The 13,267-nt window shown below is 55.8% G+C and overlaps 1 protein-coding gene across 2 annotated transcripts; it reads right to left on the bottom strand.

Moving 5' to 3' along the window:
• Positions 1-4,100: 4,100 nt before the first annotated feature.
• On the bottom strand, positions 4,101-13,168 carry USHBP1 (USH1 protein network component harmonin binding protein 1). 2 transcript variants are annotated; one of them, XM_086408538.1, is made up of 13 exons: positions 13,104-13,168; positions 12,650-12,768; positions 12,407-12,555; positions 11,761-12,184; positions 8,637-8,762; positions 8,325-8,461; positions 8,011-8,151; positions 7,566-7,739; positions 6,687-6,936; positions 5,836-6,057; positions 4,971-5,077; positions 4,618-4,740; positions 4,101-4,361 (listed from the first exon to the last, which is right to left on the bottom strand). In XM_086408538.1, the coding sequence occupies exons 2-13, from the start codon at positions 12,701-12,703 to the stop codon at positions 4,172-4,174; spliced, it is 2,097 nt and encodes a 698-aa protein (XP_086264664.1). In that variant the 5' UTR covers positions 12,704-12,768; positions 13,104-13,168; the 3' UTR covers positions 4,101-4,171. The 2 variants fall into 2 exon arrangements, with proteins under 2 accessions (XP_086264664.1, XP_086264665.1); XM_086408539.1 differs by having other exon boundaries at positions 12,650-12,751.
• Between the last annotated feature and the right edge of the window lie 99 nt (positions 13,169-13,267).

Here is a 13,267-nt window from a genome sequence, read left to right as displayed (position 1 = left end):
ACCGGGGGGGCGCGCTAGAGGTGCTGGCCGGGGGCCCCGGGGACTCGCGCCCCGCCGCCCTGGGGCCCCGGCGAGGGAGCTCGGGCCATGGCCCGGCCCAGGCAGCGCAGGGGGTGCCCTCCGGCCTGGCCGCCGCTCGGCCAAGGGCTGCGGCCAACTTAGCGGGCTGCCATCCGAGCGCGGGAGGCCGGGGGGAAAGTTTGGCCGCAAGTTGCGCGGCCGCCCGCGGCGGGGGGGAGGGGCGGCGAGCGTGCGCCGGGGCCGGTCACCTCACCCCCTGAGTCCCCCAGGGCCCCCGGCGGCCGCTCGGGGCCTGCAGGACCGCGGGCCGGCGCTTCCCGAGCCGCCGCCCCCGCTGCGGCCGCGCCCGCCCGGCCTGGGCCTGTGCCTGAGCCCGAGCCTCGCTCTCGCCGCCGACCCCGCGCGCCGGCCTCGCGCTGCGGCCGGTTTGACACACAACGTTCCATTCGCGGGGCGGGCGGGGGGCGGGGGCGGGGGCAGGGGCGCGCGCCGCGGGCTGGGGGCGGGCGCTCGTTGCCCCGGCGACGGCCGCCCTTATAAGGACATGGGTGGCCGTGCGCGGCGCCCGGCGCCCCGGCCGGCGGGAGGGGCTAGGGCGGAGCGCGGGGCCGCAAGGCCTGACCCTCCTCCCTCCCCTCCCTCGCTCACCCCACTCCCACCCCCGTCCTCGCCCGGCTCCAGCCTTAACCCCTGCCGGGCCGCGGCGGAGCCTGGGCCATTGCTGCCCTCTGCCCTTCCGCAGCCTCGCCAAGATGTCTCTCTAAGGCCCTCCCCTCCACCTCCGGCCTTGGAAGTTGTGTAGCTCAACCGCCCTCGAGGCGCCCCTCGGCACCACCCCCTTGCATTCCCGGCAGAAGCAATAATGGGGGGCCGGTTGCACCGGGGGGCACGCCCCTACGCAGTACACACACACCACACACACCACACACACCCCTCCTGGGGCATTTCTTTGCACAGTTGCATGATGGATTGTGTTTGCTTCCTCTTCCAGAAAGTCGCGGCGTCCGACCCCCACCCCACCCTTTCTCTGCTTGGGCTAACACCTGGTGTTCGGAATCTCCGGGGGGGAAGGGATGTTGTGGTCTGCGGCCGGCAGGGGCGCGAGGTCAGGGGGCCCCTCTCCAGAATTTCAGGCTTCTGGGGGCAGGGCGCCCACCCGCCCAGCGAGGCTGGAGGCAACAGGAATGCCCACCACCCCTGACGGCGGCCTGCCCCCTTTCCCCTTTAATTTCCTTTTCTTTCTATGCTTCACAGAAAGAGCTTGACCAGGGGCCGACTGGACTACAGATGTCTCTTCCAGGCTCCCCAGAGTTTCCCAGCTGCTGCTCTGCCTCCATGTCACTGCCTCCAAGACCCCGGGTAGCGGCAGCCAGCATATATTAAACACCCTTTGTATGCTCTCCTGGCCGCCCTGGGCAAAGAAACCTGAGCCTTGCTTCTGAGCCTGTTAACCTTTAACCGGCTGGAAAAGCCCTTCCTGCAGTGACCTTTCACCTTGGAGTCCTGAAGGTCCAGGCCTTATCTCCCGCCCTGCCCTGGGCTAAGCTGGACACTCGGACACGTGGCTGGGCCTCTAAGGGCTGCAGGCAGGAGAGAAAGGTCCTCTGCCCCCACCGGCCCCTACACCCTCCTCTCTCAGGAAGGGTCCTTGAGAAAAGCCATCCCCCTCTCCAGTTGATGTCTGAGGGGCATCCTCCCTGACAAGGGCTGGAGATGTTTGGAGATCTTGCTGCAGTTAACAGGATACCAAGGTTCTGGAGAAGCCAGGCAATGGATGCCCAGCCCTGGGCCTCTGGGCCTCCTGGGGAGGGTGTGGCTGGGTATGAGGTGGGGGGCGGGGGGGGGGGGGGGAGAACGTTTTAGCAAGTACAGAAAGCAAGAAGCACTAGGGTTAGACATGAAGAAGGACTTTCCAAGGGTCTGACTAGAGTGGAGTTCTCTGCCCCATAACCTGCGTTGGACTTGAATGGTTAAAGAGGACACTTTAGGTCCTGACAGTCCAGTGGTTAGGGCTCCGTGCTTCCACTGCAGGGGACATGGGGTTGATCCCTGGTCAGGGAATTAAGATCTCAGATGTCCCAAGTAAAGATCACGCATGCAGCAACCATGACCCGGGGCAACCAAATTTTTTTTTTTTTTTAAAGAGAGAGGACACTGGTTCAGCGGCCCAGGAATGGGAGGCGCTAGCTGGGTATTTGGGGTGACGATGGGTGTCTTAGGTCCCTGGTCTGAACTGTTTAGTATCCTCGATGGGGGCGGACGTGGAGGTGGGTGTCTCAGAGATGAGAGCCAGAGACTTGTAAGGAAAAGAAGGCTCAAGGACTCAGAGGGGGCTCGGAGAAGGGAGGGGACAGGGAAACTAGAGTTTGAGGGACACAAGCCTAGGGGAGGGGTCCGGGGGCAGATTGGAAGAAGGTATGCCACAGATTGCGGAACCTCGAGGTGATCCAACCTTTCAGGGGGGCTGCCCCGCCTCCGCCCAGGAGCTCTATAGCCCCCGCAGCCCCTGGAGGCCCGGGTCGAGGGGTAGTGCTGAGGTCCGGCCCCGCCCACCTGACCCCTGCCCGCGGCCCCGCGGTGACATTTGACCTTGCAGAGGCCGCGACCAGGGACAAAGAGGCCTGGGCCCATCTGCTGCGGGGCACCCGTGGGAACAGCAAGACCCGGCTCCCGGTGGCCTGGGAACCTGCCCCCGCCCCCCAACGGCGACCTCAGCTCCCGCCCCCACCGCCGGGGCGAACTCCTTCCCCACCTTCCAACAGGTGACCTTGCTTCCTCTCGGCCCCACCCCACCCCACCCCCGACCCTCCGCCACGGGCAACCTAGTGAGACTCGGGGAAACGGACAAGAGGGTCGTACAGTCGGGTCCTCTGCCGGGCTACGGGCGACCTTGCCCGCCTGAGTTTCCCTGCTTTCTGCAAAGCCTGCCTCGGTCCGGAGATTGTGCTTATGGTTCGAAGGTCACCAGCCCCCAGCGCTGGCCCGAGGCTCCTGTGGATCCAGGTTGAGGAGGACCAGGTTGAGTCTCGGCGGCTGACTAGCGCCGACCTCAGGTCAGCCTTGCCCTGCCGGGAGAGGCAGCCGCGCCGCGCACACACCTGCACAGGTGCTGCCTGGAACCCACCCCCCCCCCCGAACCTTACCCCCACCAGGCTGGGAATGAAAATCTATCTAATCCGCGTCTTGAATTTCAGCTACCACCCAGGAGGGGACAGCTGGCCACTAATCCGGGGCGTCTGTGTCGAGCCTAACCCCCTTTCCCAACTGCCAGACTCCTCTGGAAGGGCAGGGGGCGTTGCCTATGTAAATAAGATGCTAATCACCTGCCTGCTATTAATCTGACACTGGCACCTCCCAGAGCTCCCATCTCATGCAGGTGAAACTGGCAACTTTTCAGACTGGCCAAGAGCCATCCAGACGCTCTAGGGCAGTGTACTTCTTTGCCCATAGTTAGCAAACCTGAGTTCCTCAACAACAACTGTATAACGCCCCTGAGATCTCTCACTTGCAGAGTTTCTTCCCTTTGCTCACCACCCTAAAGCCCTTTACCTTAGTGCCACATTCTTTGAATGCAAGTTCTAAGGCCACCTCTGATTCCCCCTTCCCCCTCCCTCCACTCAGGGATCAGTGCTCTTCCAGCTAATATTTCACATGCTGAACTGTTCAGGCCTCAGTCTTCCTTCTGGGTTATGGGTATCTTCCTCTCGGGAATATCCTTCAGAACAAACCTAGCATTTCCTTGGGAAGCAGGCGGGCAAGGGAAAGTGTGCCCTGCCCCAGTAGACACGTTGCTTGGCTTCTGGAGACAGATGAGGGTTGGAATTTCAGCTCTGGCTATGTAACCTCACTGAACCCTGAATGCCCCCAGCCAGTCATGGGAATCCTGTCTCCACAGCCCAAGTTGCTTCTGCCATGATCCTTCTGACGTCTTTTCGCATGCCACGTGGGGTCAGACCAAAGATACAGAGTCTTTCTCAAATGCCAGCCCTCTCCCCATCAAACCCCAGACACTCAGGTGTATCAGCCCTCATCACACAGAACATGCCTCAACATGCAAAGTCATGCCACAGGACACAATGTCACTCCAGAACAGTTTATGATGTGACCTAGCACAACTATCTGGCATGTCCAGACACAGCCAGAGTAGGGCCTAGAGAAAGGTCTCCCCAGGCCGCGAAGGCGGGCAGGGAAGCCTGGACCTCTCTAGGGCCCTTGCGGTGGCTTCTAGCACTGCCAGCTCCTCTGCCTGTCGGGCTTCCAATAGTGTCATCTGCTGCTCCAGCCTCCGCCCTTGCTCTTCTTGCTTCCGGTGGGCACCTCGGAAGGCCATGACCAAGGTGCTGAAGGGAGAAGGAGGCTGAGCCAGGAAACAGCCCCCCATTCCACCCAAGACAAGGGCTATGTACTCCCAGCCCCAGACAGGAAGTCTTTGAGATTGGATCTTCCGGGGGTCCCAGCATCACTCAGCAGGGGCTGACACACATCAGGCACCAGAGGAGGTGTGGAATGGATTGAACCTGCCACCCACCTTACAGGGGGGAAGCTGTGGCCCAGAGAGAGCCAGGGATGCCTCTGAGGTTACACAGAGAGACCCACCTGTGAGCTTTGCATAAATCACTGTTCAGCTCAGCACTCTGAGCACGTCTGGCTCGTCCCTTCCGAGCCACCTCTTCTAGCTCTTCCCGCAGAGACTGCAGCTGCTCCCGCAGCCCCAGAGCCCTGGTACAAGGGTGGAGAGAGAGGAGCTCACAGACATAGCCACTCCTGTCTGCCTTCCCCACTCCCACCCACCTGCCCAAGATGTTTCCATGTGAATACAACTGTACACCCAGTCCTCCACTGTACACAACACCCCAGTGGGCTCTCACATATTACCCCCACCCAGGCCAAACACACCCCAGCACACTACCCAGGCCACACACATCCCAGCACAGTACCCAGGCACACACCGAGTCAGTGATGCTGACAGTTCCTGGGTCAGTTCTTCGGGGTCCTGCATTTTGCTCACTTGGCCTCCATCAATACCCCTGCTGCCACCAGGGACAGCAGGAGGACCCTGAGGGAGGCAGAAGGGAGGGTAGTGACATTGACCTAGGCTGAGAGTGTGTTCAGCCCAAGCTGGACACTGAAGTCATCACAGACTGTGGTGGCTACAGTCCCTGCTCTTACAGAGCCCCCAGTCTTATGAGATACCCCAATAAGGATACAGTTGTTCCCTAACAAGGGAAATAAATAACAAGAGATCTCATTTTCAGGCAGTTCACAGGGACTTCCTAGAGGAGGTGATGTCTGACCTCAGACCTGTAGGAAGTCAAGGACTTAGATAAAGAGGAAAGTGACTGGTGTTCCTGGCAGGGGCATAGCACTTAGAAAGGCATGGAGGTAGAAGAGATGATTCAAAGGAGGGTTCCAGAAGCCTCTAAGGCTTTAAAACAGAGGATAGATATGATTAGACAGTAGGGGCAAGAAGGAAAGCCTCAGGGAGTAAGCTGGAGCCAAAATTTAGGAAAATATGAAGCATGACCTGGAGCTGTTGGAGTGGGAAACGGGGGAGTATGAATAGCCTGGGGGTGGGAAGTAGAAGGGACAGGTGTGACTGGAAGACACTAAATCCCTTGGGGCTTATTGGGCTCAATGCTCTCAAAGAAAGAAACTCCGAAGTACAAGTGTGAACTTTCACATGAATTTTTACCATTCAACTCCTTTTTTTGGTGCAGAAATGGAAACTGAGGCTCAAAGGAGGCTAGGATTAACCAGGACCACATATCCAGTAGTATACTGCTATCCCTACCAGGCCAAGGCAGGGTCACTCACCTGGGGCCACTCCTCTTCCTCTCCACTGCTCCCACCTCCACTGCTGTCTCCACCACTGCTGTTGGCCTCGCCAGTCCGAAGCTGTGCCCGCTCCCAGCGCAGCTGCTCCAGCAGGAGCACGTGGGCTGGGCCCTGGGCTCGGAGGGCAGCCTCCCGCAGTTCCAGAGCCCGCTTTTCCCGCCGCACCAGCTGTAGCCGCAGCATCAGGTCCTCTAGAGTCTCCTGAGAGACCAAGGAGAGGGTAGAAAATTTGTGCCTTGAAGGTCAACTGTTGAGAAAACTGAGCCTCTAAGAGGTGCCCACTGAGGGCTGCTCAGGCAAGAATCCTAACCCTTACCTTGATCTTGCATGATAGGAAAAATCCTTCCATAAAAAACTACAGCTGTAGAAATAGCCATTCAGAGACAGCAAGTGTCTTAGACAAAGTCAAGTAGAAACTCAATGGTAGCGTCTGGAGTTTCTCCAAATTCAGAACCTCAGCTCTTTGATGTGTGTGATAGCTGCTCAGTCATGTCTGACTCTTTTGCAACCCCATGAACTGTAGCCCGCCAGGCTCCTCTGTCCATGGAATTCTCCAGGCAAGACTACTGGAGTGGGGTGCCATTCCCTTCTCCAGGGGATCATCCCGACCCAGGGATCAAACTCATGTCTCTTGCATTGGCAGGCGGATTCTTTACCACCTGAGTCACCAGAAAAGCCCCCAGCTCTTTCATGCCAGGTTACAAATTTCAAACAATATCCAGCAAAACTCTTCCTTACTATTTGGTCCCCTAATTGCATCTCACTCAGACTCAGCAAAGGATTTGGTCCCACCAGGAAAGATTGACACAGTGACCACAGCCCATGTGTACCCGTGTGGCCGCCAGGTCCTGCTGGATCTGCATCTTCTCCAACCGCGGTAGGGCTGGGCCAGGCTGGGTCCCCAGAATGGCCTGCACCATGGCTTCTGCATGGGGCACGGTAGATATGGGCACCCAGGTGGAGCCAGGCTCGGAGGGAATCTTCACCAGAGCACGGCGTTCCTGGAGACGCTGAACATAGCCCTGGAGCTGGGAAGCTACCTCCTGTGAGGTGGGCTTATCCACACTGCTGCCTTCGGGACTACGGAAGACAGAAGAGGCCTGTGTGAACTCTGCTCAGCATGGCTACGCTAACTTCATGGCAATCCTGGTGGGCTTTGTCATCTTCCATCTTACTGACCATGACGGTTCCTTCCAAGGCCATCTGTGGTAGGCATGGTCAAACTAACATGGTGGGCACCATAATGTAAACCCAAACAGGCAACATCAGCCCACTGATGATCATTCATCAGTGATGAATGATGAATGAAAGCCACCATGCCAATGGGCACAGTCACTCACACCATCACAGGGAAGCCATCACACCAACTCAATGAGCAACACTGCTCAACCTGCCAACCCTGTTATGCAGCATTATGACAACCCCTATGGGTACCATCATCATGCCAACCCCATTAAGTACCATCATACCACCTAATCAGTGGGCACCACTATCCATATTCATGCCACCCTGGTTGGGTCCTATACCAACCCCAATGGCTGTCACCACCATGTCAACTTTGTTGAGTAGAAAACAGCCAACTCCAGCAGGCCTAATGCCAACCATAGGAGCCACGCCAACCCCCAATATAGGGCCAGTTCTGGGAGCCCCATTCTGCAACCAGAGCCCCACTCACTGGCCCACCCAGTCCCCAGGGTTCCCAAGGGCACCTTGGATATGGATCCTGCAGTGTCACTCCATCCATGGCAGCCTTCTCTTGGACTAGGAGCCTCTGAGCTTCCTTCTCAGCTGCCTCCAAGTCATCCACGAAGGCTTCTTTTCCAGCTCCTGAGTCTGCCTCCCGGAGAGTGAGTAAGGCGCTATATGCCTCCTCACAGTGTTCACTGTGGGACAGCAGTTCTGAGCACTCCAGCATACCTGTCCTGCTACGTAGGTGATATCCCCACTTGGAACTGTCACTCCTCCTCCTAACCCCAACCCTGGGAGTTTGTAAATTCCTTCAGCACTCTGGGACGGAAATTGGCTTAAGTTAATTTCCACGGCAAGGGCAAATACTTTTCAGAGAGGGCTCCGTTTCTCTCTGGGAAGTAGGACTATCCTTTGAGGATATCCATTTCCTTCCCAGGCAGTGAGTCGTGGATGGGGTGCACTGACCTATACTGCAAGGCTAGACGCAGCGCGGTGGCCTCAGCCTCCTGCTGGCCCAGCTGCATGCTGAGGCCCTCACACCGGCCCTTGTACTCCTGGAGCACAGCTGACAGCAGACGGTTGAAGCATTTGAGCTTCTCAATGTTCCTGCCTCCGGAGGTGGGGGAAAAGGGAAAAGTGAGTGACTTTGAAGGGCAGTTAGGACACCATGGATTTCCACCCTTCCCCACCCCACCCCCACTCCAGCTCCAGACTCTTGGCTTTATATCCCAGCTGGGCGGCACCAGTGCCCTTATGAGCTCAGCATTTGTGACTCTTACCCTCGGAGTTTCTCCATCTGGGCTTCCATGATGTGCATCTCAGGCGCAAGGGGCTGGGTTGGGAGGGACCCAAGCATCTGGGTGCTGGAATCACTCTGCAGGCGCCGGAGCAGGGGGTGAGCCCGGGAGAAGGGATCCTGTCAAAAAGGGGTGACTTGATTCACCCAGAATTTTCATTGAGAGCCCAGCATCATGGGTTTAGGCCTTTTGCAATCCCCGAGGCTATTGGATCACATGACCAGGATTTGAGTCTCATGGCCCCAAATCCTAAGGATCTGAAACAGACCATGGTTTTTAGCTTCACACACTCACCTGTGAGCCCCAGGTCTCTCCATCAGCCCCAGAGCTGCTGGAACCACTACCTGAGCCACCTGCTTGGTCACAGGAAGGAGGTGGAAAGGGCTCCAGCCTCAGCAGGGAATCCTGCAGCTCCTGGACCTGTGGGGAAATGGGGAGTGTAAGACTGGGGTGGCTCCAACCACCTGCTATTCTTCCCTAAGACCTGTTCTTGGAGCAGTGGCAAGAGCACTAGCTGGAAGGTAGGACCCCCCAGATTCTCATCCTGCCAAATAGCTTCTTGTACAACCTTGGGCAAGTCATTCAGCCATGACTTGGTCAGCCATTCAGTCATGCAGTCCCTGAATCAAGACTTCTCTTTCCAGATGTCCAACGGGTACATGAAAAGATGCTCATCATCACTAATCTTTGCATGCGTGCATGCTCAGTCACTTCAGTCGTGTCTGACTCTTTGCGACCCTATGGACTGTAGCCTGCCAGGATCCTCTGGCATGAGAGTCCGTGGGATTCTCCAGGCAAAAAAAAATGAAAATATATTGGAGTGGGTTGCCATGCTCTCCTCCAGGGGATCTTCCAGACCCAGAGATTGAACCCATGTCTCCTGTGGCTCTTGGATTGCAGGCTGATTCTTTACTGCTGAGCCACTGGGGAAACCTCACTAATCCTTAGGAAAATGCAAATCAAAACCACAATGAGATACCACCTTACATCAGTTAGAATGGAAAGCATCAAAAAGCCAAGAAAGGGACTTCTCTGGAAGTCCAGTGGTTAGGACTCCGTGCTTCCACTGCAGGAAGCAAGGGTTTGATCACTGGTCGGGGAACTAAGATCTTGCATGCCTTCCTGAGTGGCATGACCAAAAGAAAAAAAGAACGCAAAAGATAAGTGTAGGCGAAGATGTGGAGAAAAGGGAACCTTCACGCACTGTTGTTGAGAATGTAAATGGGTACAATCACTATGGAAAAAAGTATGGCAGTTCCTCAAAAAAGTAAAAATAGAACAACTATATGATACAGCAATTCCATTTCTGGGTATTTCTCTGAAGGAAACCGAAATGCTAACTCGAAAAGACATCTGTACCCGCACATTCATTGCAGCATTATTTACAAGAGCCAAGACACAGAAGCAACCTAAGTGTCCACTGATGGAGAAATGGATAAGATGTAGTAAGTATACTTTTAGAATTAAATATTATTCATCTGTAAAATAGGAATCTTGCCATTTGGGACAATATAGAAGGACCTTAGTGTAGGAGCCGCAGGAGACGTGGGTTCGATCCCTGGGTCGGGAAGATCCCCTGGAGGAGGAAATGGCAACTCACTCCAGTATTCTTGCTTGGAGAATTCCATGGACAGAGGAACCTGGTGGGCTACAGTCCATGGGGTCACAAAGAGTTGGACACGACTGAAGTGACTTAGCACGCACACAGAAGGACCTTAAAGGCACCATGCTAAGTGAACTAAGTCAGCCAGACAAAGACAAGTAGTACATGATCTCACTTATAAGTGGAGTCTAAAATAAAACAAGGGAGTTCCCTGGTGACCCAGTGGTTAGGACTTGGTGCTTTTACTGCTGTGGCCTGGGGTTCAACCCCTGGTCAGGAACCGAGATCCCACAAGCCATGCAGCAGGGCACAGATAGATGATAGGTTCAAATTTTAAAAAACTGAACTCACAGATACAGGGAACATGTTGGTGGTTGCCAGAGTTTGGGGGGAGGGGTCAGGGAAGTAAAATTTTTTTAAAAAAGACTTCTCTTTCCCAGCTGAAAAATGGGCTCCACTCCTTGCGCTGGGCTTCCGCAGCCCAGGTCTCACCATCTGTGTCCCTCCTGCCCTGACATCACCTGGGCTCTGGACTCAGACGTAAAACTGTCCCTTTAATGACCCCATGTGGGTGGCTCATGGCATCTTGAGCTGATTAAGGCCTAAGAGCTCTGGTCTCCCTTCCTCCAAACCTGCCCCTCCCACAGGCTCCCTACGTCTCACTTCCAGTCTCTAAGGCGCCCAGTCCAGATCTCGTCCTCAGCCCCTCTCTAGCTTTAACATCCCACCTGCCAGCTCCATCTTCAGCATTCCCCTCAATCTGCCCAGTTCTCACAGTCTCCACAACGTTGCCGCCTCCTGGATGGCCAAGATTCCACCTTTTCCCCCCACAAGCTGTTCCTCCCAAAGTCGCCAGAGGGCGCCTGTGAGCACCTGTATTGGGTCTCCACCTTTGTTTGCTCAGAGTTCTCCGTGCCTCCCACCTCACTCAGAGCAAAGGTTCAAATCCTCCTTGAGGCCCACAAGGCCCTCCGGGATCCGCTCCCAACACCTCGGTACACTTGTCTCCGCCTGCTCAGCCCTATACTGGCCTCCTCACTGTTTCTTGAACACACTAATCACACTCCAACCTCCAGCCTTTGCATATACTGTTCCTTTTGCCTAAAATGCTCTTCCCCAGTTCCTTACATGGTTCCTTCCTTGCCTCCTTGTGGTCTTTATTCAAGTGTCATTTCTTCGGTGGGCCTCTCTGATCCTCTTAACTAAAGTTGCAAGGGATCTTTGTCTCTTTGGGGTTGTGGACAAAGGTCCATATAGTCAAGCTATGGTTTTTCCAGTAGTCAATTATGGATATGAGAGTTGGACCATAAGGAAAGCTGAGCGCCAAAGAATTGATGCTTTTGAACTGTGGTGTTGGAAAAGACTCTTGAGAATTCCTTGGACAGCAAGGAGATCAAACCAGTCAATCCTAAAAGAAATCAGCCCTGAATACTCATTGGAAGGACTAATGCTGAAGTTGAATACTTTGGCCATCTGATACAAAGAGCCGACTCATTGGAAACGACCCTGATGCTGGGAAAGATTGAAGGCAGGAGGAGAAGAGGGTGACAGAGGATGAGATGGTTAGATAGCATCACCGACTCAATGGACATAAGTTTGAGCAAACTCTGGGAGATGGTGAAAGACAGAGAAGCCTGGAATGCTGCAGTCCATGGGATTGCAAAGAGTTGGACACGACTAAGCGACTGAACAACAGCAAGGCAAGTCAAAGCTCAAAAAAAATCTTCACAAATGAACAAATGATTCAATGTGTCTTCTGCTAGGCCTGCCTCCCTCCCACCAGGGATCCCTGGGAGGCAGCCCTGCCCTACTCACCTCTCTCTGCAGCATCTCCTTCTCAGCCTGGAAGGCCTGCAGGAACTTCTGTGTGCGGATCAGCTCATCCTCCCGGCTGCCCAAGGCCAAACGCAGCCAGGCGTTCCTTTCAGCCAATCGGGCTGCCTCCCGCTGGCAACTCCCAGCCCCCTCTTGCTCCAAGCAGGGCTTTGGTGCCCCCTCGCTTCCATCCTTTGCCTCCACTGGCCCAGGACAGTTTGGGGGCCGGTGGCGCCAGGCAGCAGCGGCTGCTTCCAGAGAGCTCAGCGCTTGCTGGAGAGTCTGAAATATATCAGGTCCAGAGGGGACGCCCTCCCCATCCTGTGGGGCTGCCTCTGGGGCCTGGTGGGTTTCCTCACGGGGCCGCCCCTCAGGGGCTGGGGCTGGTCCCCTGCTAGAGTCCCCATCAACTTCTTTGTCAGTCCTGTGAAGAGGTGAGAGATGGAAATTTCTGGAAATGGGGTCATCTGGGGTAGCTAACACACAGAGGGTTCGTAACAAGGCTAGGGCTGCAGGGCCTTGAAAGTCAGGCCAAGGGCAATGGGAGACATGGCATGTGTGTGTCAGGGAGGGACATAAAAAACATCTGTGGGTCGGAAAGATGTGCCAGGCCTGCAGTGGGGGACACAGACCAAGTGGGCCTTACCTGCTCTCCAAGCCCTGCCCTTTGACCTCCATCTCAGGGCCCAACAGTTCCAGCTTGGTGCTATCTTGAGATGCCACAGGGCCCGGCTCAGAGCTCCCACTGGCTGCCTCAGCCTCCTCTGAACTCTCTGCCACAGGGTCCAGCTCACCCTACAAATGATCCCCAGGGCTGAGCTCTGAGCCAAGCAGATCTGGGTGCTGGAGTCTTGCAGGGTTGGGTGTGGCAGGAAGGGGGAACACTTACGGGCAAAGCGTGTCTCCCTCGCCGGCTTCGGGGCCGTGTGGCCCTGGCACTCATTGTTATCCAGAAATCAGTGTCTTCTGAATCCTCCTTTATCCTCACCCGCTAAAACCACAACCTGACTTCAGATCAAAGCAAATGACAACCTCAATTTCCTCTTCTGGGAAATGGGCACTGATTTCACTTCTCCAAAGGGATCTTGAGTTATCAATGTGGATTTGGCACATTTGAATGCCTCCCCTGATGGTCAGCTCACTACCTCTCAAGGTTGCCCTAATCTCTTCTTTTCTGTCTCCTTTATTTTCCTCTCTCTCTTTGCTGCCCTCCCTCCCCTATCCGGGTTTGGGAGGAATTCAACAGTCCTCTCTCCTCCCCAGGGCTCTCCTGAACCATAGATTCTAATCCTGGGATTTGGTGCCCTCAGCCCACTCTACTCCCCTATCCTCCTGGGGGGTACCTTGGTCAGAAAACCAAGTCCTGCGACATTCTTGGGGTCACTCTGGCCACTGCCCGCTCAAGCTCGGGCTGGCCAAGGCCAGCCTGGGAGGGGCCGGGAAACAGGAAGCCCCATCCCCAGCCATGTGACTTGCTATTGTGTAGTTTCCTCGTCAAGGGCAGAGG

This window comes from Bos grunniens, chromosome 7, assembly GCF_055505025.1.
Source record: "Bos grunniens cultivar Pamir isolate PY7600 chromosome 7, Bosgru_T2T1.0, whole genome shotgun sequence".
Classification (NCBI taxonomy): Eukaryota; Metazoa; Chordata; class Mammalia; order Artiodactyla; family Bovidae; genus Bos; species Bos grunniens.
The sequence above is the reverse complement of the archived record's forward strand: the minus strand, read 5'-3'. Positions and strand labels throughout refer to the sequence as shown.

What these genes read in the sequence shown, in the direction of transcription:
- USHBP1 (XM_086408538.1), bottom strand. Translation starts at nt 12,703, where the DNA reads ATGAGTGCCAGGGCCACACGGCCCCGAAGCCGGCGAGGGAGACACGCT. An exon ending in GAGGGAGACACGCTTTGCCC is followed by an intron (nt 12,556 to 12,649) that starts GTAAGTGTTCCC and finishes GATCATTTGTAG; the next exon opens with GGTGAGCTGGACCCTGTGGC. An exon ending in AGGAAGAGGAGTGGCCCCAG is followed by an intron (nt 5,078 to 5,835) that starts GTGAGTGACCCT and finishes TGCCTCCCTCAG; the next exon opens with GGTCCTCCTGCTGTCCCTGG.